General features: G+C 57.4%; 8 protein-coding genes across 8 annotated transcripts; 5 read left to right on the forward strand and 3 right to left on the reverse strand.

Annotated features, from left to right (window-relative positions):
• Positions 1-785: 785 nt before the first annotated feature.
• On the reverse strand, positions 786-2,244 carry SPSK_09185 (L-asparaginase; the record flags this gene model as incomplete). Its single annotated transcript, XM_016735762.1, has 3 exons — positions 786-1,739; positions 1,797-2,030; positions 2,098-2,244. 3 exons carry the CDS (start codon positions 2,242-2,244, stop codon positions 786-788), a joined length of 1,335 nt encoding a protein of 444 aa, XP_016587338.1.
• A 3,697-nt stretch (positions 2,245-5,941) lies between these two features.
• On the forward strand, positions 5,942-7,221 carry SPSK_09320 (acid phosphatase; the record flags this gene model as incomplete). Its single annotated transcript, XM_016735894.1, has 2 exons — positions 5,942-6,158; positions 6,224-7,221. 2 exons carry the CDS (start codon positions 5,942-5,944, stop codon positions 7,219-7,221), a joined length of 1,215 nt encoding a protein of 404 aa, XP_016587339.1.
• Positions 7,222-8,128: 907 nt separating this feature from the next.
• SPSK_09352 (replication factor C subunit 3/5) lies at positions 8,129-9,367 on the forward strand (the record flags this gene model as incomplete). Its single annotated transcript, XM_016735926.1, has 1 exon — positions 8,129-9,367. One exon carries the CDS (start codon positions 8,129-8,131, stop codon positions 9,365-9,367), a length of 1,239 nt encoding a protein of 412 aa, XP_016587340.1.
• A 518-nt stretch (positions 9,368-9,885) lies between these two features.
• On the reverse strand, positions 9,886-11,202 carry SPSK_09296 (uncharacterized protein; the record flags this gene model as incomplete). Its single annotated transcript, XM_016735871.1, has 1 exon — positions 9,886-11,202. The coding sequence occupies one exon, from the start codon at positions 11,200-11,202 to the stop codon at positions 9,886-9,888; it is 1,317 nt and encodes a 438-aa protein (XP_016587341.1).
• A 2,216-nt stretch (positions 11,203-13,418) lies between these two features.
• On the forward strand, positions 13,419-15,032 carry SPSK_09071 (3-phytase; the record flags this gene model as incomplete). Its single annotated transcript, XM_016735651.1, has 1 exon — positions 13,419-15,032. One exon carries the CDS (start codon positions 13,419-13,421, stop codon positions 15,030-15,032), a length of 1,614 nt encoding a protein of 537 aa, XP_016587342.1.
• Positions 15,033-16,478: 1,446 nt separating this feature from the next.
• SPSK_08535 (uncharacterized protein) lies at positions 16,479-19,163 on the forward strand (the record flags this gene model as incomplete). The annotated part of the gene is made up of 1 exon (XM_016735128.1): positions 16,479-19,163. One exon carries the CDS (start codon positions 16,479-16,481, stop codon positions 19,161-19,163), a length of 2,685 nt encoding a protein of 894 aa, XP_016587343.1.
• A 177-nt stretch (positions 19,164-19,340) lies between these two features.
• Positions 19,341-21,084, reverse strand: SPSK_08965 (uncharacterized protein; the record flags this gene model as incomplete). The annotated part of the gene is made up of 2 exons (XM_016735547.1): positions 19,341-20,930; positions 21,031-21,084. The coding sequence occupies 2 exons, from the start codon at positions 21,082-21,084 to the stop codon at positions 19,341-19,343; spliced, it is 1,644 nt and encodes a 547-aa protein (XP_016587344.1).
• A 1,940-nt stretch (positions 21,085-23,024) lies between these two features.
• Positions 23,025-25,106, forward strand: SPSK_08760 (acid phosphatase; the record flags this gene model as incomplete). Its single annotated transcript, XM_016735348.1, has 2 exons — positions 23,025-24,103; positions 24,179-25,106. 2 exons carry the CDS (start codon positions 23,025-23,027, stop codon positions 25,104-25,106), a joined length of 2,007 nt encoding a protein of 668 aa, XP_016587345.1.
• Positions 25,107-25,147: the final 41 nt, after the last annotated feature.

The raw sequence follows: 25,147 nt of genomic DNA on the forward strand, positions 1-25,147 counted from the left end.
TCGCAGACCCAAAATACGAACATGAGGCGGCGTTCGAAATAGGAAAATAAAAATAAAATAGGAAATCGTCCGTGTTCGCAGAACCCTGGCAACCCAGCAAAACCTAAAACCAAACGGTTGTGGTCAAGAAGGTCTCCACAAGGAACGGCGCACGGTTTAGGGGCGTAGGGGGGCGAAATGAGGGTGTCAGGACACGAGCGCCTATACGAATGACAGGAGCAAGAGGATGCAAATTGGGCGTTGTAGCGTTATCAGGTTAGTGGCGGGCGTGGACAAATTCGACAGGTTGATGGCGCGGCTGAGACGCGCGTGCTAGGCACAACGGTCAGCACTCCATCGGAAACCAACTCAGGCCAACAGTGCGAGCCCATCTTTCCAAAGCAGCCAAGTAAAATCACCTGGCGAGATGAGCAGATTCACAATAACAGAGAAAATAAATACGAGCAGATGATGCAAAGCAGGAGAACACGAGGGAAGAAAACAGGGTACCGATACGACAGGACAACATGTCAGCACATACAGACGAGCTCGACAAAAGGTGAGACGGCCTGGGACGGGGCTGAGCCTCTAAATCGACCCCTATTCCGTCTCCAAGACCTTGTCGTAGATCACTGCGCCCAGTGCGGTGGACCCGGGAAAAAAAAAGGGATTGTGGATATTGGCGAGAAATGTTTGTTGTGTCGTAGACGTAATACATGGCGAATACGACCAAATGCAACGATATGCAATAATAAAATGCGCGGGCGACGATCGAACAACACAGGTTTCAGACCTCTCTGCACACCTTACTTGTCCCGGAAAATGCGCACCTGCACCTCACCGGCATCGTCGACCCAAGCGCGGAACATGCCGCCGCTGTTGTAGTCCTGGATCACGGCGGTGCGGACCTCCCGGACATGGCCACGGTCGTCGTGCACAACCACAGACTCAACACCAATGATGCCGCCTTCGCCCTCGCCGGCGCGGCCCCAGCGATCGCCCGCACTCTGCTGCAACAACCCGCCTGGACCAGCCACGGCCGAAAGCGCGGAAGCCAACGACAGCGGCTTGTACTGCGCCATGGCCGCGACCGTGTGCGCAGCACTGATGCGCAAAAAGGAGTCGCCGTTGCCCGTGCCAGAGAGGCCGATGGAACGTGTTGTTTTTGTGGACGACGATGGCGTCGACGATAGAGGTTCATAAAAAAGGGCTGTCGGCGAGGGAATCGGAAGACAATCGGCCAGCAGGTTGCAGAGAGCCCGAGACAGCTCGACAACCGGGCGAGCCGTCTGCACACCCCCTGCTGTTCTCGCTGCCGCGACCGCCCATCCCGTCGGATCGCCGTCCTCGGCCCACGTGCCCGCCCACGAGCCTGCACCCACCACTGGCGTGTCACCCACGCGGCCCGTCACCTTGTTCGTCAGGCCGCCCGTGCTCGTCGCACAGCACACCACCCCGTCCGCGTCTAGGGCCACCGCGCCGCACGTGCCTTGTGGGAGGTACTCGCTGGCCGACCAGGAGCTCGTGGCCGCCCGCCCTTGTTTCTCGGCCTCGAGAGCACGTATATGCTCGTCCCACCGCTGCTGCGTGAAAAAGTAGGACGGGTCGACGAGCGGCAGTCCGTAGCGCGTGGCCAACGCCTCGGCGGCTGCACCATAAATCTGCGCATGGCCTTGGGCGCCAGAGTCAATGTTGGGTCCCTGCATGTCCTCGCTGTCCTCGCGGCTTGTGCGGCTCGCCCGCCGGCCAGCGCTCCCACCCTAATCAACATCGCCGTGTTCGAGCATCCGTCGTGCCAGCCGAATCGGGTTCCGCACCCGGCGCAGTCCCATCACGCCCACCCCCCGCTTGGCTCGGCCCCGTGATACCATAATGCCTGCCTCGAGCTCGTTGATCCCGTCGCGTGTAAACACGGCGCCGTGGCCGCTGTTGAAGAGCGGGCAGTCCTCGAGCAGAACGATGGCGAACGTGGCCATCTCAAGTGCAGTCGGACCCGACGAGTCCGACGGCGCAGCCGTACCCGATGCCATGTATTCTTTGGTGCGCGTAATCTATCGGTCAGTCTTGATAGCATGACATTAGAGGACAGACGTCTGAGTTTGGAGTAAGTAAACGTACAATCTCCTTCAGGGCTGCTCGGTAAGCGATCCGTCGTTCGGGAGTCAACGTCGTCCGCGAAATGTTGCCGGCGCCGCCATGGATGATGATGCGTGGTTGGATTGGCACGTGCTGTCGGTGGCTGGTCTTGTCCAAGAGGCCGTTCATGTTGGTGGTATCAGATCGGTTGTTGTCGTAAGTGTTGTTGTATACAAGATGGCTTCGTTCAAACTCAGGGGCTATCGTAAATTGTGGTCATCAGCCCCTTCCCGCAATGGACGTTTCGTTGGGAGCTTGAGTCGGTCGCAGCTTCCCTCTTGCCGATACATCGGAGTGAAATGTCGTCAGTTGTTGTGTCGCTATCTTACCCCTCGTGCAATGCGTCCATGCTAAGCGAATTAGGAAGGCGGCCGATTGGGGAAGGCGGCCGATTGGACCTCGGGGGCTAACAACGACCGTTACAGCGTGGTTTGGAAACAGCGCCCTGTACTTTGTAATTACCGAACAACTGCCTACGACAGCCTCGCCAGTCGGCTTTTGGTACGCCGATTGTGAACTTCCCTTCTTGCGATAGCAACAAGAAGCACGACGTAGGAAACAAGACATACAGCACGACACGACTTGTTTTCAGTATGGAGGATCGTACTCATCGCATCTTCCGGATAGACATGACGACAATGTCATCGAATTCAAAAGCAGAAAATGGCTGAATCAGTTGACACGATTCCTGGCTTTCTTGTCGGAGAGAAGACAGCTAACCGAACTGGACTTTACCACCTCTGCTGGGTTCTTCTTCAACTTTCTCCGTCGTACTTCTTCTGCCAATATTCTACGTCTCTACGATCTCCTTAGAGCACCTGAATTTGCGCCATCTCGACTCACTTTAACTAGTATGCACCATATCCAACACAGCACACACCCCGACACCAAGCGACGAGGACTACTTGACACAGCGCCACACGCAGCGCTACCGCTTCGGCATTGTCGAGTTGGACTTGGTGCATTTGGGAGTCTGTTCAGCGACGAGGGCCAGCCATGATGCGGCATCCCGGACCGAAAACGGGACCGACCTGCTGAGTATGAGCCTGGGCGCAGACGTTGTGAGCTACAGTGCCGCTGCGCCAGACGTTCTCGGTCTTGCATGGGAGGCCGGCATCACATCGCGTCCCGAGAAGGTGCAAAATTGGTGCGCCGTCAAAGTCAATCCTTTCAACGTGCAGATGCTGTTCCTGTCGGTGCCCGGATTGCACGAGGGCGGTGTGTAGAAGACGCGGCCATCTCGTCGCCCAAGAAACAGAAAATTTTCAGTCGGCTCCGGGACGGACGCCGATGTGCACTGTCAAGTAAACGTAAACGACACGCTGTGCATGGTCCAAGAGGTGGACGCCTTTTTGCAGGACACGCCGTGTGGTAGGCGGCAGAGTCATGGGTTGGGTGTGCTCGGTTTGAGGGTATCTCTTTCACTTCTGGCGTTCTGTCGGTTGTTGGCGAATCCAACCATCTTCCCACCCGGCCATCGATTGAGGCGCCCTTGGCGCACTTGGCGTCTGTGAAGACAAGCATGCCACGCCACACGAAGCTTTTAGGAGCGCAGGAGCATTCCCAAACGGATGGAAGCCATGGAAGAGATGTGGAAAACGCCTCAAAGCTTCTTTAGAACTGGCACTCTGGGGGCGAGTCTGGGCTTGTGGCTGCTGTCGAGGCATCGGTCCCTGTGCGGCGTCCATGCTGTCTGTTGTGCGCGGATGGTCGCGTTGGCTTCGTAAGAGTGCAGCCTCACAGCCCGCTGTGAAGTGTTTTGGTGCATGTTCACGACTTTCGACGTCATTCGATCGCCCCTGCTACATACAGAGAACACAGTCTCTCCTTCCGTTTGAAGCAGGCTGCCAAGTGCTCATATACTGGAGGACGCAGCGACAAGCAGCAAGTGCAACTGCCTATTTTGGACAATAGGAAGCCACACGCATATCCACGCCTTCGTTCCTGCCCTTCCTTGCCACTCCACAACCGCAACCACGTTTTTTGCAATTCTCAAAGGCGATCGTTCGTCGACAAGTCGTTAATTTTATTTTGACCAATTCGAGAAGAAAAAAAGAACGCCAACATACTGAGTTACACAGCACATCAGAAATTGGTCGGGAACATGGGTCTGTCTGCTTACGACGTACGACGTACTCGTCAACGATGCGGTCGGTCACTCAGTCGGGTGGACCCACATCAACCAACAATGGACCAATACGGCAACCGCACCAGCACCACGTGTAAGTCCCATTCACGAATTGGCACCAAAAGAAGAAGGCACGAGGGATCGGCAGCACCAAGGACCATGAACAGGACAAAAGCTCACTCAAGTGTGCATCGCCAGCCTATATTTCCATACGCTTTCCTGTACTGAATTGTCCCAGGGTACATGAACTGTCGCTTATGACCTTCCGGGGCTTTCCAGGACCCGCTTGCCCAGCTGTCATCTCGCTTTTAGCTTTGCTCGTCGCTTTACTCTTGGATGGCTTCATGCAGCCATACAATCTTTGACGTTATTTCCAGGCGTCTTCCATCCCACTTCCTACTTTGGGAGACCGAACGACCTTTATGCTTGGCTTGGATGCTGCCCCCACACCTTGCCTTGACCATGTGGGCAACTCACAAGTCAAGGCCAAACGACGAAACGACGAAACGGCAAAACGAAATTGAAGAAGAGAGAAACCGAGGAGACCAATAGTGTCAATCTAGGTACGACATAGTCAACGACGAATAGGTAACCCGGTATTGCAAAGCCCTCTGTCCACGCCCCACGTTCACGTTTTTCAAAGTCAAGCTCTCAGGGCCACTTGCACCTGTGTTGTGATACGGAGTACATCTGCTAGATGCTTCTACAGGGAAATATGTTTGGCACCCCTCAAATAACACCGTGACACATTCTCCCAATGTGCGTGCAGTTGTCGTGTTGTCTGAACTCAGTTTTTACCAAAACGTGTGTCGGCCAGTCCTGAAAACACAACTTCAGCGATGGCACATCGTAAATGTCTTGATCGGTTTGGATAGGCTTCTACGGAGGAATACCTGGTTAAGGCGACTTACAAGATGTCCAGGTGGAAATAAAAGAAATTGCCCCAGATGCACTAAGACACCAATACGCGCATGGCCAAGGCGGACGAGTGAATGCTGCAACACCGCTGGCCAATGAGCCGCGTGCTTATTCCACATGCGCTCTCCTGTCCATTGACAACAAAAAGGTACACAAAGCTAGACAAAAGCTTAGGAAGCCAAAGGAACAGGGCCACGCACAAAAAAGGCTTGGCAGCGTGCCGGGAAGCCACTCGCAAGGCGACGCATGCACGACAGGGCCTGGGGGCGTGGCCTTGTCCCTACTGTGGAACCCACTTTTTGTTTTCCCGTCTTGCCTTTCTGTCTCCTCGGTCGGTGTCGATTCAAGCAAAACCCGTTTTCTGGGGACCAAATGTGCCAATATGCGATCGCAGCTGTTGTCGCCGAACCCAGGACACCGGACGATGGGCGAACACGCTCTCGACAGAACCGGGGTCATCCTAGCACGACATGCGTACGAAGTACATTGTGCTGAAGTAGCTAGCCGTCCACTTCCTCCTCGTTGAGGACTTGTTTGTGATGTGCGGCGCGGGCGATCGGCACCCCAAAAGGTCCTGTTCCTTACCCATAGATTGCCCGTGCCTGTTCCACTGCTGCTGCGACTTTTGTATAAACTCGTGGCAGCCCGCTCAGAAGATCGGCACGCTCTTTTCGCCTTTCCGCCTTTTCTCCCTCTCTTCACCACCCACCCTCGTTTTTTCCCCCCATCTTCTACATTCCTTGTGTTGTTCGTCACCGTCGCATCCCGCACGACTTCAAGATGATGTACACGCCTGCCCTTCTCCTGGCGGCGGCCACGGCCGTCTCAGCCGTCGCCGTCTCCGTGGAGAACACCGCCACGGCCGCCAGCGATGTCTACGCTGCCCAGGCCACGGCCGCGTCGCGCAGCCCCGTCACCCACGTCAAGGGCAAGGCCTTTGACCGTCTGGCCATCATCTGGCTCGAGAACACCGATTACACCCTTGCTGCCGGTGACCGTGAGTAGCCTCCTCTTCCGTCGACGACGACTGTGTCCCATGTGCGATGTTCACTAACCGTCCAGCCAACCTGGCCTTCTTTGCCGAGAAGGGCATCAAGCTGACCAACAACTTCGGCGTCACACACCCGTCCGAGCCCAACTACGCCGCTGCCATTGGTGGCGACTACTTTGGCATGAACAACGACAACTTCAACTTCATCGACGCCAACGTCAGCTCCGTCATCGACCTGCTCGAGGGCGCCGGCATCAGCTGGGGCGAGTACCAGGAGGACATGCCGTATGCCGGCTTCGAGGGCTTTGCGTGGGTCAACCAGGAGACCCAGGCCAACGACTACGTCCGCAAGCACAACCCGGCCGTGCTCTACGACCAGAACACCAACCAGCAGAAGCGCCTGGAGCAGATGAAGAACCTGACGGGCTTCTACGAGGACCTGGCGGCCGGCACCCTGCCCCAGTGGATGTTCATCACCCCCAACATGACCTCGGACGGCCACGACACGTCCGTCACCGTTGCCGGCACCTGGACCCGCACGTTCCTCGAGCCCCTGCTCTCTGACAAGCGCTTCATGGACAACACCTTGGTCCTCATCACCTTTGACGAGAACTCCAGCTACAGCATCCAGAACAAGATCCTCGGCATCCTGATTGGCGACGCCGTCCCCGCCGAGCTCGTCGGCACCGAGGACGACAACTTTTACAACCACTACAGCGAGATCGCCACCGTCGAGGCCAACTGGGACCTGCCCACCCTGGGCCGCTGGGACGTCGGTGCCAACGTCTACAAGGTCGTGGCCGACAAGACCGGCGACAAGCTGCGCACCTACAACCCCGACAAGCTGGCCAAGCACTACTACAACGTGTCGTACGACGGCGTCTTCAACAGCAAGCCCACCTTCCCTGTCTACCCCAAGCCCAACCTGTGCCTCGAGCACCACGGCCGCAAGGTCGCCCAGAGCGTCCAGCGCAAGTGGTACGGCAACAAGAACCCCTCCTACTACAAGAACACCGTCGAGGTCAACGACGGCCTCAACCCCCCTCACCAGTACGGCTTCGGCCAGTAAATGGGCCGGGATTGTCTTTTGGTGAGAAAATGGATGTTCGAGACGCCTGTGCGAGTGAAACGATGGAGCGTAGGATGGAGGTTGGAAGGTGGCATGTGACATGCAAAGGTCACGGTCCCTTGTCGAGCAATATACTCTGTACGTCCGTACCGAAAACATAATATATAATTCAAGTCGATGACCGCCTCCTTGGGTCGACTCTAAAACACGGTATTCAAACTGTCCGCTTCGGTCCATGTGAGATGAGGTGACCTCGATGGAGGACGAGTCGCGGCTGGTCACAAGTACAGTAGTATCCGTAGCCAATACCAACGTATCAACTATGGGCAACGACACAAACTGTTGGCATCAAGTGCAAAGTGTTGGAAGTCGTCATCACGCAATGCCAGACCTACCGTTGCGTGCTTGGCTTGTGGAGAGACTTGTGTCGTCCCGTTTCGAGATTTATTAGCGCTAATCAATGTAGAGAGAATTGAAAGAAAGAGAAGAAAATGAAGGAAAGGGAAAAGAGGGAAGAAAAAGAAGAAAAGGAGAGAAAGTGGAAAACAGAAGAATATTTAGTTACATTATTTTCAAAGAAAGGTAGCTGCGAGATGAGGCAACCAAGTTCGCCGTGACCACTCACGTGACAGTGCACGGGCCAGCGCCTTCCTCCGCAACCACTCAACGCGTGCCTGCCCGCCATAGACGCGACGCGATTTTGCGCATTTGCTGTTGTGAGTCTCCGACGACACTACGATAGCCTCGTTTCAACCTCACTACGACAACGACCGCCCACGTCAAGCTGACCTCCCCTGCGTCCATCTGCAACCTCGTCAGTCCGACCTCGCTTGACTCACCCTTCGACTCCTCCACCGATCCCTTCCATCCTTCCATCACATACATCTGCCCCCGCTCAACCGCCACGATGTCAGATGTCGAAGACATGGACGTGGATCCGCCTCGCAACGACATCAAGTTCTCCGCCGACAACAGCAGCAAGGGCAAGCGCAGCACGGCGGCCAACCTGCCTGTCGAGGCCGAGGACACGCTGCCGTGGGTCGAAAAGTACCGCCCCGTATCGCTCGCCGACGTGTCGGGCCACCAGGACATTCTGGCGACGATCAACAAGTTTGTCGACTCGAACCGGCTGCCGCATCTGTTGCTGTACGGACCGCCCGGCACGGGCAAGACGTCGACCATCCTGGCGCTGGCGCGGCGGATCTACGGCGCGGCCAATGTGCGGCAGATGGTGCTGGAGCTCAACGCGTCCGACGACCGCGGCATCGACGTGGTGCGGGAGCAGATCAAGACGTTTGCGTCGACGAAGCAGATTTTTGCCGCCAAGCCGGCGGCGGCAGCAGCGACAGGTGCTGGGGCTGGTGCTGGCACGGGTGCCGAAGGCGCCAGTGGCCGCAACGGCGGCGCCAGCCTCGCCACGTTCAAGCTCATCATCCTCGACGAGGCCGACGCCATGACCAACACGGCGCAAATGGCCCTGCGCCGCATCATGGAAAAGTACACGTCCAACACGCGGTTCTGCATCATTGCCAACTACGCGCACAAGCTGTCGCCGGCGCTGCTGTCGCGGTGCACGCGCTTCCGGTTCAGCCCGCTCAAGGAAGCCGACATTCGCTCGCTGGTCAACCGCGTCATCGACGAGGAGGGCGTGCAGATCATGCCCGCGGCGGCCGACGCGCTGGTGACGCTGAGCCGCGGCGACATGCGGCGCGCGCTCAACGTGCTGCAGGCGTGCCACGCGTCGAGCACGCCGCTGCGTGGCCCGGACGACGACAAGGACAAGGACAAAAACGCACCCGTGGTCCGCGAGATGATTACGACCGAGACCATTTACAACTGCATTGCGGCGCCGCCACCAGACGCGGTCCACGAGATTCTGCAGACGCTGCTGACGACGACCGACGTCACGTCGTGCCTCAACACGATTAATGCGCTCAAGGTGGCGCGCGGTCTGGCGCTGGCGGACATCGTCACGGCGCTGGCCGAGGAGATTGTCAAGGTGGAGGCAAGCCCCAAGGTGATGGTGGCGTGGCTCAGCGGGCTGGCGGACATTGAGCACCGGGTCGCGAGCGGCGCGGGCGAGACGGTGCAAACAGGGGCACTGGTGGGCGTGATTCGGAGCGGATGCGAGATGATGAGCTCATAATGGGTGTGCTAGACAGCAGCACACGACACAAAAACGGGTTAGGTAACATATGCGGCATATACCAGCGAATATCATTTTCACGTTGCAACGAAACCGACAAGGTCGAATGTGTGTGTGTGTGTGTGTGTGTGTGGTGGGAAACGATTTGATCCTGTGTCTTGTGTCTCAGCAATTCAACCGGCTCGACTGTCTGCAGTCTCTTTGACGAAGCCTAGTTTTAACTTGCTACAGACACAGCCTCGGATTCTCCATTTTGCCGCCCTGCGTTGGTCTTGCCTGACCCGCATTTTGTAATACAAAATCACCCGCACCGCCGTTGCCGGTTTCATACGCACCGCACCAATGCTTTCCAGCGCGTTTAAAATACCCCAGAAATGTCAGGAGAAAGCAGAGCAGGGTGGATTGCCTCAGTGGACTGTGGTAGGTATAAAATAAGACCAAAAGCAAAAAATTACATAGGGGCCTCCGTGCGCCAAATCGCCGCATCGACATTACCCAACAAGACAGACCGCAATCCCTCAGTAGGTGTACTTTTCAGCGGGCAGCTCAGTAACGGGCATGGGGCTGGCCAGTTCAGCCGTGTTGGGTGCATTCCCATGTACACTGCTGTGTCCGTGCTGGGGTCCCAGTGCGCCTCCGGTCATGTTGTTGTCGACACTGTTGTGGCGAAACGAGCCCGTGTGGTTCCAAGTCGGTGTCCGCGGTGTTGTCGTGAAACTGAAGCCGTTGAGTTGCTGCTGAACATATGGTTGGTGTTGGCTCTGGTATGGCTGTGTCTGCTGAGTGAACGGTGGCGGTGGCTGGTGAACGCTCGATGAAGAGCTGCGACGAATGCCGCCAGCACTGTACTGCTGCTGCTGCAAATGCTGCTGCTGCTGATGTTGTTGTTGTTGCTGCTGCTGAAGATGATGCAACTGTTCGTGGGACATGGGCGAGACCGTCTCGTCCTGCATGGCACTGGGATGGGGTGCGCCTCCGTGGCCGGCCAGTCCTTGTGTGTTGATGCGGAGAGAACGTACGCGCGTGGAGAGTGGTGAGGGCACAGCCGACGAGGGAGGCAGCGACGACGAGGCAATGAGGAGCGCCTCTTTTTCTTGTTGCTGCAGCCGATCGACCTGGCGGCGCAAGTGCCGTGCCCGGCTGTACGAGAAGCCCAGGGCCACCAGAGCCGCCAGCAGCAGAGCACCCAGCACGCCGGCGACAATGACTGTCACCAGCCGCTGGCTGCGGTCGAAGTTGAAGCGGCCGCCGCCCCCGTTGCCGTCGTAGCGGCCCGTGGGGGATGACGCGGCCCCTGTCGTCGTCGACGCGTTGTCGGCCGTCGGCACGGCCGTAAACTGCCGCACCACGGCCCCCAGTCCCCGCGCCAGTGTAAAGTTCTTCTGCGCACAGCAGTCCGTCTTGTTGCAGGACTTGCCAAAGCTGTCAAAGCAACAGCACCAGGCGCTGCCCCCGCACGACATCACCGTGTACGTGGGCTGGATGGGCGTGCCGGCCGTCACGTAAATGTTGGGGCTCGCGGTGCCGCAGTACTGCGGGCACGCCGGGTCGAGTCCGGTAGGGTCGGTGCAGCCCTCGGCCCAAAAGGTGTTGTTGTCGGAGCGCTGGGTGGCGAAGCAGACGCCCGTGGCCAGACAGGCTTCCTGTTTGCTCTCGTCGCAACAGGCGGCATGCGATCCCGACTGGCCGGTGGCGGCGGCGTTGCAGGGCGTGCCGGAGCTCTTTTGGCCGTTGACGGCATAGCACTGCGCATCGGCGACGGCGTGGGGGAGGTTGATAAGAAATAGGAGGTAGGCCAAGGCGACAAGGGCCCTCGGCCGGTGGTGCTGCAGCATGCTGACAATGTTAGCGACGATGTCGTCTCCCTGTCCCTCCACAGCGGTGTCTGTGGTCAGTGTGGAGAACAAAGGCAAAGGAGAATAAAACCCAGAAAATCAGAAGATCGGAAACCAGGAAACTGATATACCTGTCGCTCAACGGTCCATGGATGAGAAACTGGCGAGTTGGGGCTTGCTGTTCCCGTTCCAGTTGTGTGCCCAGTGCCAACTGCCGTGCCTTGGCGTGTTTGGATCTGGTACGAACTCCTGTTTCCACTTCGCGGTCTATATAAAGGCCGGGGACTGGCAGAGATGCGGCTGTGCTTACGAGACTTGATCTCTCACCAACCTATTCCTTAGCTTTGACCTACACTCCATGATCGCCATCTGCATGATCAGGGGCTTTTCCATTTAGCCAGGCCGATCTGAAGACGATGGTCTGAGCCGACACGGAGCCGCGGACGGGGGACAGGGAAAGGGAAAGGGAGAGGGAAAGCAGAAAGATAGGAGACTACTCGAGAATGTTAAAAGAGGGGGATGGTCCTTCTTTTCTCTGTGAAAAATGAAACAATGCTCTGCTCGCCGTGGTCTTTCTCGCCTCATTTCGTCAAACGTTCTGTGTCGACACATGGCACGTCACCGTGCAAGCAAAGATGTCTTTTCAATGCGCCAAATAATTGTGTGTAACACTAGATATAATTCGACGCTACACCACATCTCCAACTCTCCAATGTTCAGCACTTGACGTCTGCTTCGTACTTTTCGCATTTGTCGCGATGTAGCCCGATTAGGAAATTTTCATGTCTGACTTACACGCTGTAAGGCAGCCAAGACAAGCTATGATTTCGTAGTGTGGTCCTCTCTAATTATAGGGCGACGTTGCGGGACGAAGCCCGACAGCTACTGGGCTCAGCGGGTGATTCAGTGGATTCAGTGGATTCAGTGGATTCAGTGGATCATAGTGTGGGACATAAAGTCAGCCAAAAGCCAAAACTTTACCTGGGATTAATTTACCAGCTTTTGTGCAGTGTTGTTTCCTAGTTCTGTTTTCTATTTCTCATTGTCATATGTCTCTCAATCTTCCGTTCTTCCACTTGTTTCGGTTTTTTTTCTCCCATCCTTCTCGTGTCTGTATATTTCTTTCTTTGTCGCCTTGTCGCTTTTTCCTTGTCCGTAGAATAAGCTCTCGCCAAAAGCCGCTAACACGGACAGCGCCGACCACCAGTAGCACCTGCTTCGGCGTCGTCGCCGTACTGTACCCAGCCGCACCAATAATGGGAAGGCACAACCTACACGTGCAAATGCCATTGTCCGCCGAAGCCGGCCGGCGCAAGAGGCAGCACTGTGCTGGGACGTCCTGTTAAGGCTTCTTTTATTTTTCTACGAGTCCCAATACGATCTTAAACGGCAAGCGTATTCAAGCAAGGCATGGTTCAGAACGTCAGGCGGGCATACGACTGGCATAGCTCGTCAATAGCTTCCTCGGTGCATAACTACGCACCGGTTCATCCGAGGCAACCCGGCTGAGCGTCGTAATTCGACAGAGAGATGGACGGGGCACCATCTGGCCATCCATGTTCTCATAAACGCAAGTCGCTGCTCGGTCAATACGAACGAGGCATTTGATGACAGCGGCGCTTGCAGCAGAGGTCTTTCCTAATCCGTTCGAGCCACTCTTTCTCCGCTCTTGCGTCTTTACATCCCACTGGAAAATGCATCATCATCTTTCCTCTTTTGGTATGCATCACACCTTCTTCGTTCCTTCCTCCAGCCTGCAGTCATGTCGCATCGCCTTCCCTTCTCGCAAGATCGGCGCACGTGGGACTAGGACGGGATGAACTGGACGGGACGAACAGGACTTGAGAGGCGGGGAAGGCGCGAGAGGCTTTACAGAGAGAATCAATAGTCACGTTGAGGCCAAAGCTCGAGATGCAAGTCAATCAATCTACGCTCACCGACCACGGCCGGCTTACGGCTGCAGAGTACTTTGTATGTGTATCTGTACCGCCTCCGACATCAATTACCTCACAAAGTAAGCACAGCCCAGCACAACGGGGATCGGCACTGTGCAGGCGTATAAATAAGCTCCATCCTCTACGAAATAGTCTTTGGTCAATTTATTTTCTCGCGATCTGCAGAGCACATTTTTCTTACCGTTCTCCCCTCTCTCACATCCTCTCCTACTCACTTCTATTCCCTCTCTATATCCAACCGCCTCGTCCGTCGCTCCCACCATGAAGTGCCAGGTCGGCCTCTTTTCTCTGGCCATGGCCGGCAGCGCCCTTGGCAGCTCGCTGGCCACCGACCTCAACGTCATCTCGCGCTACTGGGGCCAGCTGTCGCCCTACGCCGACAACGACGAGGACTACTTTGGTGTCAACGACGTCGGTGTGCCAGCCGGCTGCGCGCTCGAGCAGGCGCACCTGCTGCAGCGCCACGCCCAGCGCTTTGGCACGGGCGAGTTTGACGACGCGCCCAACGATGCGGCGTTTGCCGCCAAGCTCGCCGCCCGCACAAAGACGACCAACAGCTCGTTCACGGGCCCGCTTGCCTTCCTCAACGACTACGAGTACCTGCTCACGGAGTCCTACCTGACCGGCATCGGCGCCCAGACCGAGTTTGCCCTCGGCGTCAGCTTCTGGAACCGCTACGGCCGTCTGCTGTACAACGCCACCGCCGGCCAGGTTACCTACAACGCCAGCAGCCCTGCGGCGCTGGACGCGTCAAGCCAGCCCGTGCTGCGCACCACCAGCCAGAGCCGCATCTGGAACTCGCAGATCTCGTGGGCCCTGGGCTTCTTCGGCCCCTCCTTCCAGCCGGTCCCCGTGCCGGACCCGACGCTCTCGAACTGGACGGCGCCCTTCCGCGTCGTCGTCATCCCCGAGGGCGGCACCGAGAACAACACGCTGGCCTCCTACGACAGCTGCCACAACGACGGCCAGGAGCCCATTGTCGACCTGGGCGACCAGGAGATGTGGCCGTACGTCGCCTCGTACCTGACGGCCGCCACGGCGCGCCTGCAAAAGTACGTCCCGGCCGGCTTCAACCTCACCACCAACGACACCTACGCCATGCAGAGCCTGTGCGCCTACGAGACGGCCGCGCTCGGCGACTCGGGCTTCTGCAGCCTGTTTACGCTCGACGAGTGGGCCGGCTTCGAGGTCACGCTGGACGCCGAGTACTACTACGACTACTCGTACGGCAACCCGACCGGCCGCGCCCAGGGCATTGGCTATCTCCAGGAGCTGCTGGCCCGTCTCACCAACCAGTACATTTCCGTGAGCAACTCGAGCGTCAACGCCACCATTACCGACAACGCCAACGATTTCCCCCTTGGCGCCAAGTTCTATGCCGACTTTACCCACGACGACATTATCATCTCCGTCCTCACGGCCATGTCGCTCGACTACCTGCGCGACGCCCCGCCCCTCGGCGCGCACGCCTGGCCCCCCAACCCCAACCGCAACTTTGTCCTGTCCCACCTCACCCCCTTTGGCGGCCACCTCGTCACCGAGGTCTACGGCTGTGCCAGCGCCGACCCGGCGGCCGTGACGGAGCACACCACCGTCTACCGCAACCCCAGCGTCGCCGCGGCCGCTGCCAACGGCAGCGCCAGCGCGCCGCACAAATTCATTCGGCTGCGCCTCAACAACGGCATCCTGCCGCTCCACACCATCCGCGGCGGCGCCTGTGCCGGGCGGACGGACGGCCTGTGTGCGCTGGACGACTTTTTGCACAGCCAGGCGAACGCGACTGCGCTCGCCAACTATGCCTATGCGTGCACGGGCAACTACACGCTGAGCGATCCGTTGGACGGCAAGGATTATGACGGAACCATTTTTGCGTAACTGGGGGCCCAATTAGCCGCGAGTCCAGTAGCGGAGGAGTGAGGAGGGAGGAGGTCCTTGCGACAATGCCATTAGGAGAGCGCAGGGCGCTACGTGAAGAAGAAGCAAAAAAAGCACACGATTACGTACATAATGACCCTGCGTGGGAACCATAGAATCGATTCATGATTGATGATGACACCAAAGATGCAATATTCGGCAGAATAAAGAGCAGATAAAAGGCGGACTTCCAGACCTTGTTTGCCGACCCATTGCGCTTGCCTCAGATACAGCCGTCGTAGTCGGACGGGAGTACGTATTTTGGAAAGAACCGCCCGGCCCTCGCAGGGCTCGCAGACAACTGGTATTACGAGACACCGTCGCACTGAGTCGCCACTACCTCGGACTACAAAGTACTTCGTTGCCCACGTACGATGGACGACGTCCTTGTCGCAAAGCACCTTCCGGAAAAGGATGAAGACGCGGGGAAGGTCGCAATCTAACCGTTCTGTCCTACATGATGACTACACGGAAAGCGCGACCCACCCAACTGGTTCTATGAGAAGCTATCCACGCTCCCACCAAAACACTCCACTCTCTCTCCAGATTAGCATGCAGACTTGTGGACGGCGTGACCACAAACCGGACCTTACCGCCAGCAAACTGGCGATAAACGACGTTCCGCGCCGAGATACCTCGATATTTCCGCCTCATACGCGCACGCATCCTACCCCCGTCCAGTCGTAAGGCAGGAAACGTTGATCCTTGTGCGTCTTGCTCTCTCCTCAGTGGACCTCTTGCAAGGGCTCAATTCCTCCACAAATGGTACTTGCCGGCACTTTGGTCCCAACACGTCCCATCGCCCTTTCCTATTTGCTGTGTCTCTTGTACATCTCCTGCTCCTTGCCTCTTTTCCCGACACTTACCTCGCACTCGCCATATTAACGTTGCACATCTCCTTCCTCTTTTGCCTTTCTCGTCTGGCCCCTCCTTTCGTCTGCTCCTTCCCCTCATTTTCACGCCAGATCCTTCACAGCGACAAGCAGTGCCGGCGTATTGTAAATCAACACATGACAGCCACTGCAGCAGCTTAGATGGCTATTGGTTGCCCACACTACCTTCCCGACCACCTTTCTGGTCTTGTTTCCGAGGCCAATATACCTACTCCAGTACGGACGGCAATGTTCCTGCCTGTCTATATATGTAGACGTAAATACCCACACGGGAAGGAGCGACGGGTGCAAATCAAAACTGGAAGGGGCAAGCACAAGAAATAGTTAAGACAGAGGGAAAGAGCTCTCGTGCCACGCCACTTTCCAGTCTGCGTGCCACCGAGTTCCTCAGACGGGAACCTCGATCGCCACTGCCGTGGCTTTTCGTGTCCGCTTCTCAGCTAATCCACTTCCTGTTTATTTTGTCCCTTTCTCCCGCTTTGCAACTCGCCGACGTCTCTTCCCCTCACCCATCATGGTCAACCCGGTTAGAGAAGCGGCCTCACCAGGTGACGGGCCCTCACCGCTGACACCGCAGGTGGATGTGCTCGGGGCCCCAGAGATCTCTGCCGTCGACGAAGAGAAGCAGCCGCCGCGGGTGTCCGCCCACGAGCAGATTGGCGACCAGATCCCGCCTGAGCTGCTCGCCGAGCTGGCACCCAATGGTGAAGGAGAGTACATCCGCCGTCTCGTCAGCGAGATGACCGAGGAAGAGGCCTACGCGATTGTCCAAGAGGGCCTGCGCTTCCACAGCGACGACTGGAACTTCCCGTCGGACATGCGCCAACGCATGGAGCGCCTCGTCACCGAGGGTCCCAAGCAGTACGGACCCTACTACGACCGGGACCTGCGAATCGACGCCGTCATGCTGCGCCACTCCTCGCCTTACCCGGGCGTCCGTGCCGTGGCCGACCCCCAGGACGACGACAGCACCCACGTCGAGACCATCCGCGCCTACTTTTTGGGGATCGGCTGGGCCGTCATCGGCACCTTTGTCTCCACCTTTTTCAACAGCCGGTTCCCGTCGATTGGCCTGAGCGGCTCCGTCATCCAGATCCTGCTCTACCCGTGCGCCAAGTTTCTCGAGTTTGTCCTGCCCGACTGGGGCCTCACCATTGCCGGAACACGCCTCTCGCTCAACCCGGGCCCCTGGACGTTCAAGGAGCAAATGTTTGCTACCATCACCTACAATGTTGCCATCTACACCACCAACGCCTACACGATGATCCTGGTGCAGCGCTCGCCCGTGTACTACGGTGAAACATTCATCACGGTCGGCTACCAGCTGATGCTCACGTTCTTTGTGCAGCTCATGGGCATGGGCTTTGCCGGCTACCTGCGCCGCTTCAGCGTCTACCCTGTCAAGGCCCTGTGGCCCACGGTTCTGCCCATCATCGCCATGAACCGCGCTCTCACGCGGCCCGACCAGCACCAGGAGTCGGCCCATGGCTGGACCATCTCGCGCTACCGCTTCTTCTGCTACTGTGCCCTTGGCATGTTTTTTTACTACTGGCTGCCCGGCTATCTCTTCACGGCTCTGTCCACCTTCAACTGGATGACCTGGATCGCGCCCAACAACCTCACGCTGGCCATCCTGACCGGCTCGTCGCTCGGCCTTGGCCTGTTCAACCCCATCACGACGTTTGACTGGAACGTTGCCACGTCGTCGTACGCCGCACTCGCGCAGCCTTTTTTCAGTACGGCCACCATGTACGTCGGCAGCTTGCTGGGCGGCATGGTCATCCTGGGCATTTACTACAGCAACTCGTACAACACGGGCTACCTGCCCATCAACTCGTCCAACGCGTTTACCAACAACGCCACCGTCTTCGACGTCAAAAACGTGATTGTCAACAACACCTTTGTTGACTCGCTGTACCAGGAATACTCGCCGCCCTTTTACACGGCCGGCTATATCCTGACGGTGGGCGCCAATTTTGCGTTTTACCCCGTGTACTTCTTGTACATTATGGTCAACCAGTGGAAGACGGTGTCCGAGGCCTATGTCAACTTTTACAAGGGATTGCGCTACGGCCGCGGCAACTACGAGGGCGCCAACGACGTCCACAGCCGCCTCATGGCCCGCTACAAAGAGGTCCCCGACTGGTGGTTCCTTCTCATTCTCGTGGCCGCCGTCGTCGTGTCCATTGTGTTCTTGCATATCTACCCGCTCAACACGCCCATCTGGCTCATTTTCTTGGTGCTCGGCATCAACTTGGTGTTTGCTGTCCCACTGTCGTTCTTGTCAGCCACCACCGGCACCAACCTGAGCCTCGGCTCCCTGATCCAGGTCATAACGGGCTACCTGCTCCCGGGCAACCCAAACGCCTTCTTGTTCGCTCAGACGCTCGGCTCGTGGGCCCTCGCTGGCTACGGCGACAATTACGTTCAGGACAACAAAATGGGCCACTATGTCAAAATTGCGCCCCGTGCCGTATTCCGCTCGCAGATCGGGACCATTATCATTACCTGTTTTGTTGCCGTTGCCACCCAAAACTTCATTCTGGACCACGTCAAGGGTTTGTGTACTCCGAACCAGCCCAGCCGCTTTACGTGTGCCAACGACGGCAATCCCTTGTATGCCAGCTCGCTGATGTGGGGTCTTTTGGGCTCCAACCGCATGTTTGGCTCGCTCTACCCGCTGTTCAAGTGGTGTTTCTTGATCGGCTTCTTGATCGCCCTCGTGTTCCTCATCGGCCAAGGCTATGGCCCAGTCTATCTGCCCCGTGTCCGCGTCTGGTTGCGCGACCGCGTGCTGTCGGCCCGCGTGTTCCGTGTTCTAGACGCAACTCTCTTCCCCACGATCGGATCCTTGCTCTGGCTCAACCCGGTCCTGGTCATCCAGGGCATCCAGCACTGGGCCCCGTCAAACATGTCGTACAAGACGCCCGGCATGATCTTGAGCTTCATCTTCATGTATTGGCTGCCCCGGCACCGTCTCGCCTGGTGGGAACGCTACAACTACACCTTGTCGGCGGCCCTGACGGCCGGTGTCGCCGTAAGTGCGCTCATCATGTTCTTTGCCATTGGCTACAACCCGGTCAGCCTGACTTGGTGGGGCAACACTGTCAGTGGCGCCGGCATCGACGGGAAGGGCGGTGCCATTCTTCCGTTGCCGGAGCGGGGCTACTTTGGTCCCGCAAAGGGGACGTTCCCGTAGGGAATGGCATTGCCTACAGAGGTATGCAAGCGACGAGCTGCAAAGGAGACAGCGATGATGATGGGGATGATGTTGAGGTTGACAAGATCATGAAGGACGTCAGTACGATCTGTTCTAATACGCGCTATGAAATGAAACGATCTATGAATATACGACTGCTTGCTTTCTCTTTTGTGTTTACTTGACCGTTGCCGCCGCAGGAACTGCTGCCTCTTTCAAGACGACTCGCATTGGCGGCGTATCCCAGAGGACATAGGCTTTCTGATCCAGCCAGTCGAGCGAGTCCGGCGTCTCAGGCTCGGCCAGCGTCAGGTCAAAGTTGTACAGCACCTGTGCCAGCACCAGACGGGCCTCGGCATAGGCCATGTTGCGCCCGATGCAGTTGCGCGGCCCGACAGAGAACGGCTGCAGCGCCTCTTGCCGGTCTTTGGCATACTTTGCCTTGTTCTCGCCCAAGAACCGCTCAGGCCGAAACTCGTTTGGCGCTTCCCAGTATCCGTCGGCGTAGTTCATTGCCATCTGCCAACACGCGACCGTTGTGTTCTCCGGCACAAACACGCCGGCAATCATGGCCCCACCCGGCGGCGTTACCCGCGGCATCCCGGTGGCGGACGGCGGGTACCGCCGCAGCGTCTCGTTGATGCACGCCAAGACATAGGGAATCGTGGCCGATGTGGCCGTGACCAGTGTGATCTCCTGGGCCGAGGCAAACGCGCCGCGCACTTCGGCCGTGGCACGGGCCATGGCCTCGGGGTTTTTGAGCAGCAAATACGTCGTGGCCGTGAGGAGTTTGGTTGTTGTCTCGGAACCGGCGATGACGAGAATGCCCGCGGTGCCCGCAATCTGTTGGATGGTGAGATGCGAGTGCCAGTCCTGCTCGTTCTTTTCCACGAGACCTTGGATCAAGTCCGGGCGGCGGTCCACCAGGGCCATGCGGCGGCGGATCTTGTCGATGCCGCCCTGGCTGTGGGCTTTCATGGCCTTTGGGAACAGGCGGGCCAGCAGCGGGAACACGTAGCCCGTGATGCTCGTGAGCTTGCAAAACAAGACGGCACGGCCCGTGTAGACGGCGGTCATGGCGTCGATCCAGGGCTGGCGGCCGTCGTTGTCGCCGGACGCCAAATAGCCAAAGGGCTCGCCAAAGGCCAGGTCGCCGATAATGTCAAAGGCGGTCCAGCTGTACCAGCACAGCATGTCGGCGCTCTTCCCCGAGGGGTGGTTGGCGATGTCGCGCAGGCGCTGGACAAGCAAGGTCACGTACTTTTGGATCATGGGCGCCTGGTCGCGCATGGCGCGCTCGCTGAAGCCGGGCAGCAGCTGGCGGCGCAGACGGGCGTGGTTGGCGCGCGACTCGGACATGATGTTCTTTTGCACGTTGGCGTTGCTGTACATGCGGGGGTCCTTGCTGAGCTCGTCGACGCCGCAATGCTGCTGCTGCTGCTGTTGTTGTTGCTTCTGCATGCGAGCAATGTCCTCGTCGTCTCCGAGATCGCCCTTGGTAGCCTTGCCGCCCTTCAACAGGTCGTTTCGCCGTCCATAAATGTCCTTCCAGGCGGCAACATCCAGAAAGCTCAGCTGGTCGGGGGCGATGCGCACAACGGGCCCGTAGCGGTCGTGCATGGGCAGGACGTCAAAGGGCATCTTGCCGCACATCGTGCGGTATATATACGTTGCACGCGTGGCTCGATGCAAGAAGGGGCCTGGAAAGTGCCGCAGCGGGTGGAAGTAAAGGTTGTAAACAACATTGTAGGCAAAGTAGAGCACGACCTGGGGCTTGTGAGCGAGAGCAGCAAATGGGCATGGGAATGAAACCGAAACTGAAAAGGAATACAAAAGGGACAAGGGAATCAGGAAAATGGATGCATACCAGAAACAAACTCGTGTTGGCCAGGCCAAAGGCGCTGAAAGGCTGAATCGCCATGTTGTCGTCGAGAAAGGGATGAAAGAAGCAAAGAAGAACAAAAGCAGAGAAAGTAACAAGCAAAGTAAATTACCAAGACCGCAGCTGGGTGTAAGTCCCACGAAGAAATAGAAAACGACGGAGAGGTGGCCAGAAACAGGGAGCGTCTAATAGCGTACAGCGCCAAGACGTGGTTTGTTTACTTCTAGGGGGAGAAGGAATAGTGCGACACACGATGTACGCACAGGCCTCCAGAACCTCCACCTTTTTGTTCTTTCTTTGTTCGTTTGTTCTTTGTTCTTTTTGCACCTTGGCACGTTGGAGTTGGACAATAGATATAGAAACAGGAGGGACTAAAGAGACTAGAGAGGGCGATGAGACTGAAGATACTGGAGATACAGAAACGCGAGCAAACGTGCGCTTTGGACTTTGTGGATGGATGGCGGCAACGATTGCGCGACATGAACCAACTTGAACGAATCAAACGAGAGGCATCCATGACAGGGATACGAGGTTCGTTGCGCAACACCAACCGGGGTTACTCGGCCAAATACTGCATTTGGAAATTGCAGCCCAAGAGGCCCATCAAAATATTCAAGGGTGGTCACATGGACGACGAGTACCTCTCGTTGGTCCAATTCCGGTAAGATAATCAAGAATATTGAAGAAAGGGATATGCAGAGCAACGTGGGGGCAGAAATATTGAACAGCAACCAAGGAATACAAACTGTCTGTTGGCACAAGGTATGATCTAGCCGACATATTGCGCCGGTGACAATTGTGAGGACGTCGGAGAGAACAGGGCTTACTCTGTTGTTTTCGAGGCGGAATCAGCACTCGGGAGCGGCCGTTGGTCTAGGGATATGTGGGGTCGGCTGTTAATACAACATCAAACGGACAAGTCGGTGGAATTGTTGCCCGCTGGAGATATGCTGGAATATACGGAGCTTCACAGGTGCGATAGATCAGCTACGTAAACAAAAAGTAAGGAGAGACATCCTGCGAGGAAGCTGAACGGAAAATACGATGCCAGTTCAGGCCCAGACCAGTTCAAGCCCAGAAACATAAGGTCACACGGAGTGATAAGAGGGCAGAGTTGAGGTGATGAAGACGGTAGTCCTAGAGCCTGGGCTTGTTTCGTCTTTCTTTTTTTAAAACCAATATTAATATTATTAGGAACAATGAAAATGAATAATTTTCATTCTTTATAATTGACGTCCATCTAATGTGTTAGAAATATTTGAAATAAATAAAAAAAAAGCTAGCGACAACAAAAGCAATTATATTCCCCATAAAAAAGTCGATTCAAATCATATACATTTAATTCACTTTTGCGAGACTTTGCTATATCCAGTAAGAACAAAACGTCAAGTACGGCCGTGACGAAAAAAGTACAATGCAGCTCCAGCTCATGACGTGTCATTGTACATCGTATCACGGGCGTACACAAGCAGCAACGCCATGTCCCAATACACCGTGACTATTCTATCCAAGAGCTTCTCTCTCGCCCTACCCCTCTCGTAAATGACGAATTATATACGGAGTACGGGGGAAATAAATCTCTAAAGCTAATGTGCTGTACCGCTTTTGTCATCTGGCGAGACAGTATTGGGAATCCACGATAATTACTTCAGGCCTGTCATGTAGCCTTGGTGTTAGTGGCCTAGCGGTTGCGGCTCAGAGATGGCTTATTCGCCAATTCACGTGACCAGCTGATCGTCGTGACGTGCGCCCACTGTGCCACAGGAAGGTCCGTGGCCCCTTAGCGCCTTCCCCCAATCTTAATTGCCTTTGCGCACCTTTACGACAGGAGCGACCGACGATCTGCATCAGCTTTTGGGCTATCGACATTTACAGAGGAGGACAAGGCAATAGTCGGAAGCTCTAGAGCGCACCAGCCAACAAAGGACAGGTCGCCGTCTTGCCAGACAGCCGCCTCGAACCGACACACGCCAGACACAATGGCGGGCCACGCCAAGGATGCGGGCTACGAGCCGGTTGCCGGGGTGGATGCCATCGACGGCATGGAGCTCGAGCAAAGAGACAAAGGGGCGCGACGCTCTGGCGACGGCAAAGACCCATTAGGCTACCGCAGCGTCTCCCACGAGGACGATGCCGCTGTCGACGACGGCGCCGACGACGAGACACGGGGCTTTCTTGCATCGGCATCCGGTGGGGCCGGCACCGGACCATCTGGAGCGACATTTGTTCCGGCGAACCTTCACCATCGATCGGGCGACGATGCCCCGCCGAAGTGGCTGTCACGGCGCACCGTCCGCGTGGTGGCCATCTCGTTTGTGACGTGTCTGGCCGTCTGCATCGGCTTCAAGTTTGTCGCGGACAACACGGGCTTGGTGCTGTCGCTGGCGCATGCCCAGGAGGCGGACGGGGACGGCAGCAAGGACAGCAGCGGCAGCAAGGACTGTCGCCCGACGACAGTGACCGTACCGCAGTACTTCCAGACGACGCCGCAGCTGTTTGCGGGCCCTACCGCGACGGGGCGGCCGGCGTTTCTGGCGCAGACCGTGACCATTGACCCGACAGCAACGTACGTGGCCAACCAGCCGCTGCAGACCAACATTCTGGTCGACGGCGTGCCCTCGGACGGCAGCGGCCGGTCCATCTTCCACCACATGGGCTACCTGTCGCCCTACCAGCCCGCGCCCGGGTTTGGCGTGCAAGAGTATGCGCTGCCACCGGGCGCCGAGATTGTGCAGCTGCAGATGCTGTCGCGCCACGGCTCGCGCTACCCGACCAGCGGCGTCAACGTCAAGGCGCTGGGCGACAAGCTGGCCAAGTTCCGGGGCAAGTTCAAAGCGACGGGGGCGCTGGCGTTTTTAGAGGACTGGGCGTATAGTCTGGGTCACGAGATCCTGGTGCCCAAGGGCCGCCAGGAGCTGTTTGACTCAGGCGTGCTGCACTCGTACATGTACGGCAGCCTGTACAACCCCAACAGCAAGATCATTGTGCGGACGACGACCCAGGACCGCATGCTCAAGTCGGCCGAGAACTTTATGGCGGGTTTCTTTGGTCTAGAGTGGTGAGTTTGCACATACCCCCCCTTCTTTTACCCCTGACCATCAGGATGTCCCACAAATGTCGCTGACAAGGTTAGGACGAACAATGCTACCATCGAGGTCATTATCGAGCAGGACGGCTTCAACAACTCGCTCGCCGGCTACCTCAATTGCCCCAACTCGCAAAAGGACACGGGCGGCAACGAGGCCAACGCCATATGGGTCGAAAACTATCTGCGCAACGCCACCGCACGCTTCCAGGCCCTGCTCTCCGGCACCAACGGCTTTGACTGGACCATCCAGGACACCTACGCCGCCCAGACCATGTGCCCCTACGAGACGGTCGCCTATGGCTTCAGCCGCTTCTGTGACCTGTTTACGTACGACGAGTGGGTCGGCTTTGGGTACTCGACCGACCTGGTGTTTGCCGGCGGCAGCGGCTTCCAGTCGGCCACGGGGCGGGCCGTCGGCCTTGGCTACCAGCAAGAGCTGGTCGCGCGCCTGCGCAACCACACGCTGGGCTACGCCGGCTCGCAGATCAACACCACCCTCGACAACAACACCGACACCTTCCCCCTCAACCAGAGCCTCTACCTCGACTTCTCGCACGACTCCAACATTGTCAGCGTCTTGACCGCCCTGGGCTTCACCCAGTTCGCCCAGTTCCTGCCGCCGTCGTCCTACCCGGGCCCCCACAACTTTACCCTCGCGCACGTCGTGCCCTTTGGCGCGCGGCTCGACGTGGAGGTGATCCGCGCACCGAAACCCGTCAAGGCCGACCGCAGCGGCTACGACGACGCCGGCCCCGAGACCAAGTACATCCATTTTGTGCTCAACCAGCGCACCCTGCCGCTGGGTGCCAGTTTCCCCGAGTGCGACGTGTCGCGCGTCGACGGGTGGTGCGAGCTCGAGACCTTCTTGCGCGTGCAGGACGCCATGGCGGGCCGCGCCAAGTTTGACGAGGCCTGCTTCGGGCCTTTTACGGCGCAGCCGTACGGCACAATCACGGACGGCGCCCCAATCTAGGTTGGCGGGGATGGAGACCGTTTTCTGTACTTTTTAAATAG

The sequence above is a fragment of the Sporothrix schenckii genome (assembly GCF_000961545.1).
Source record: "Sporothrix schenckii 1099-18 chromosome Unknown Cont44, whole genome shotgun sequence".
In the NCBI taxonomy this organism is placed as follows: Eukaryota; Fungi; Ascomycota; class Sordariomycetes; order Ophiostomatales; family Ophiostomataceae; genus Sporothrix; species Sporothrix schenckii.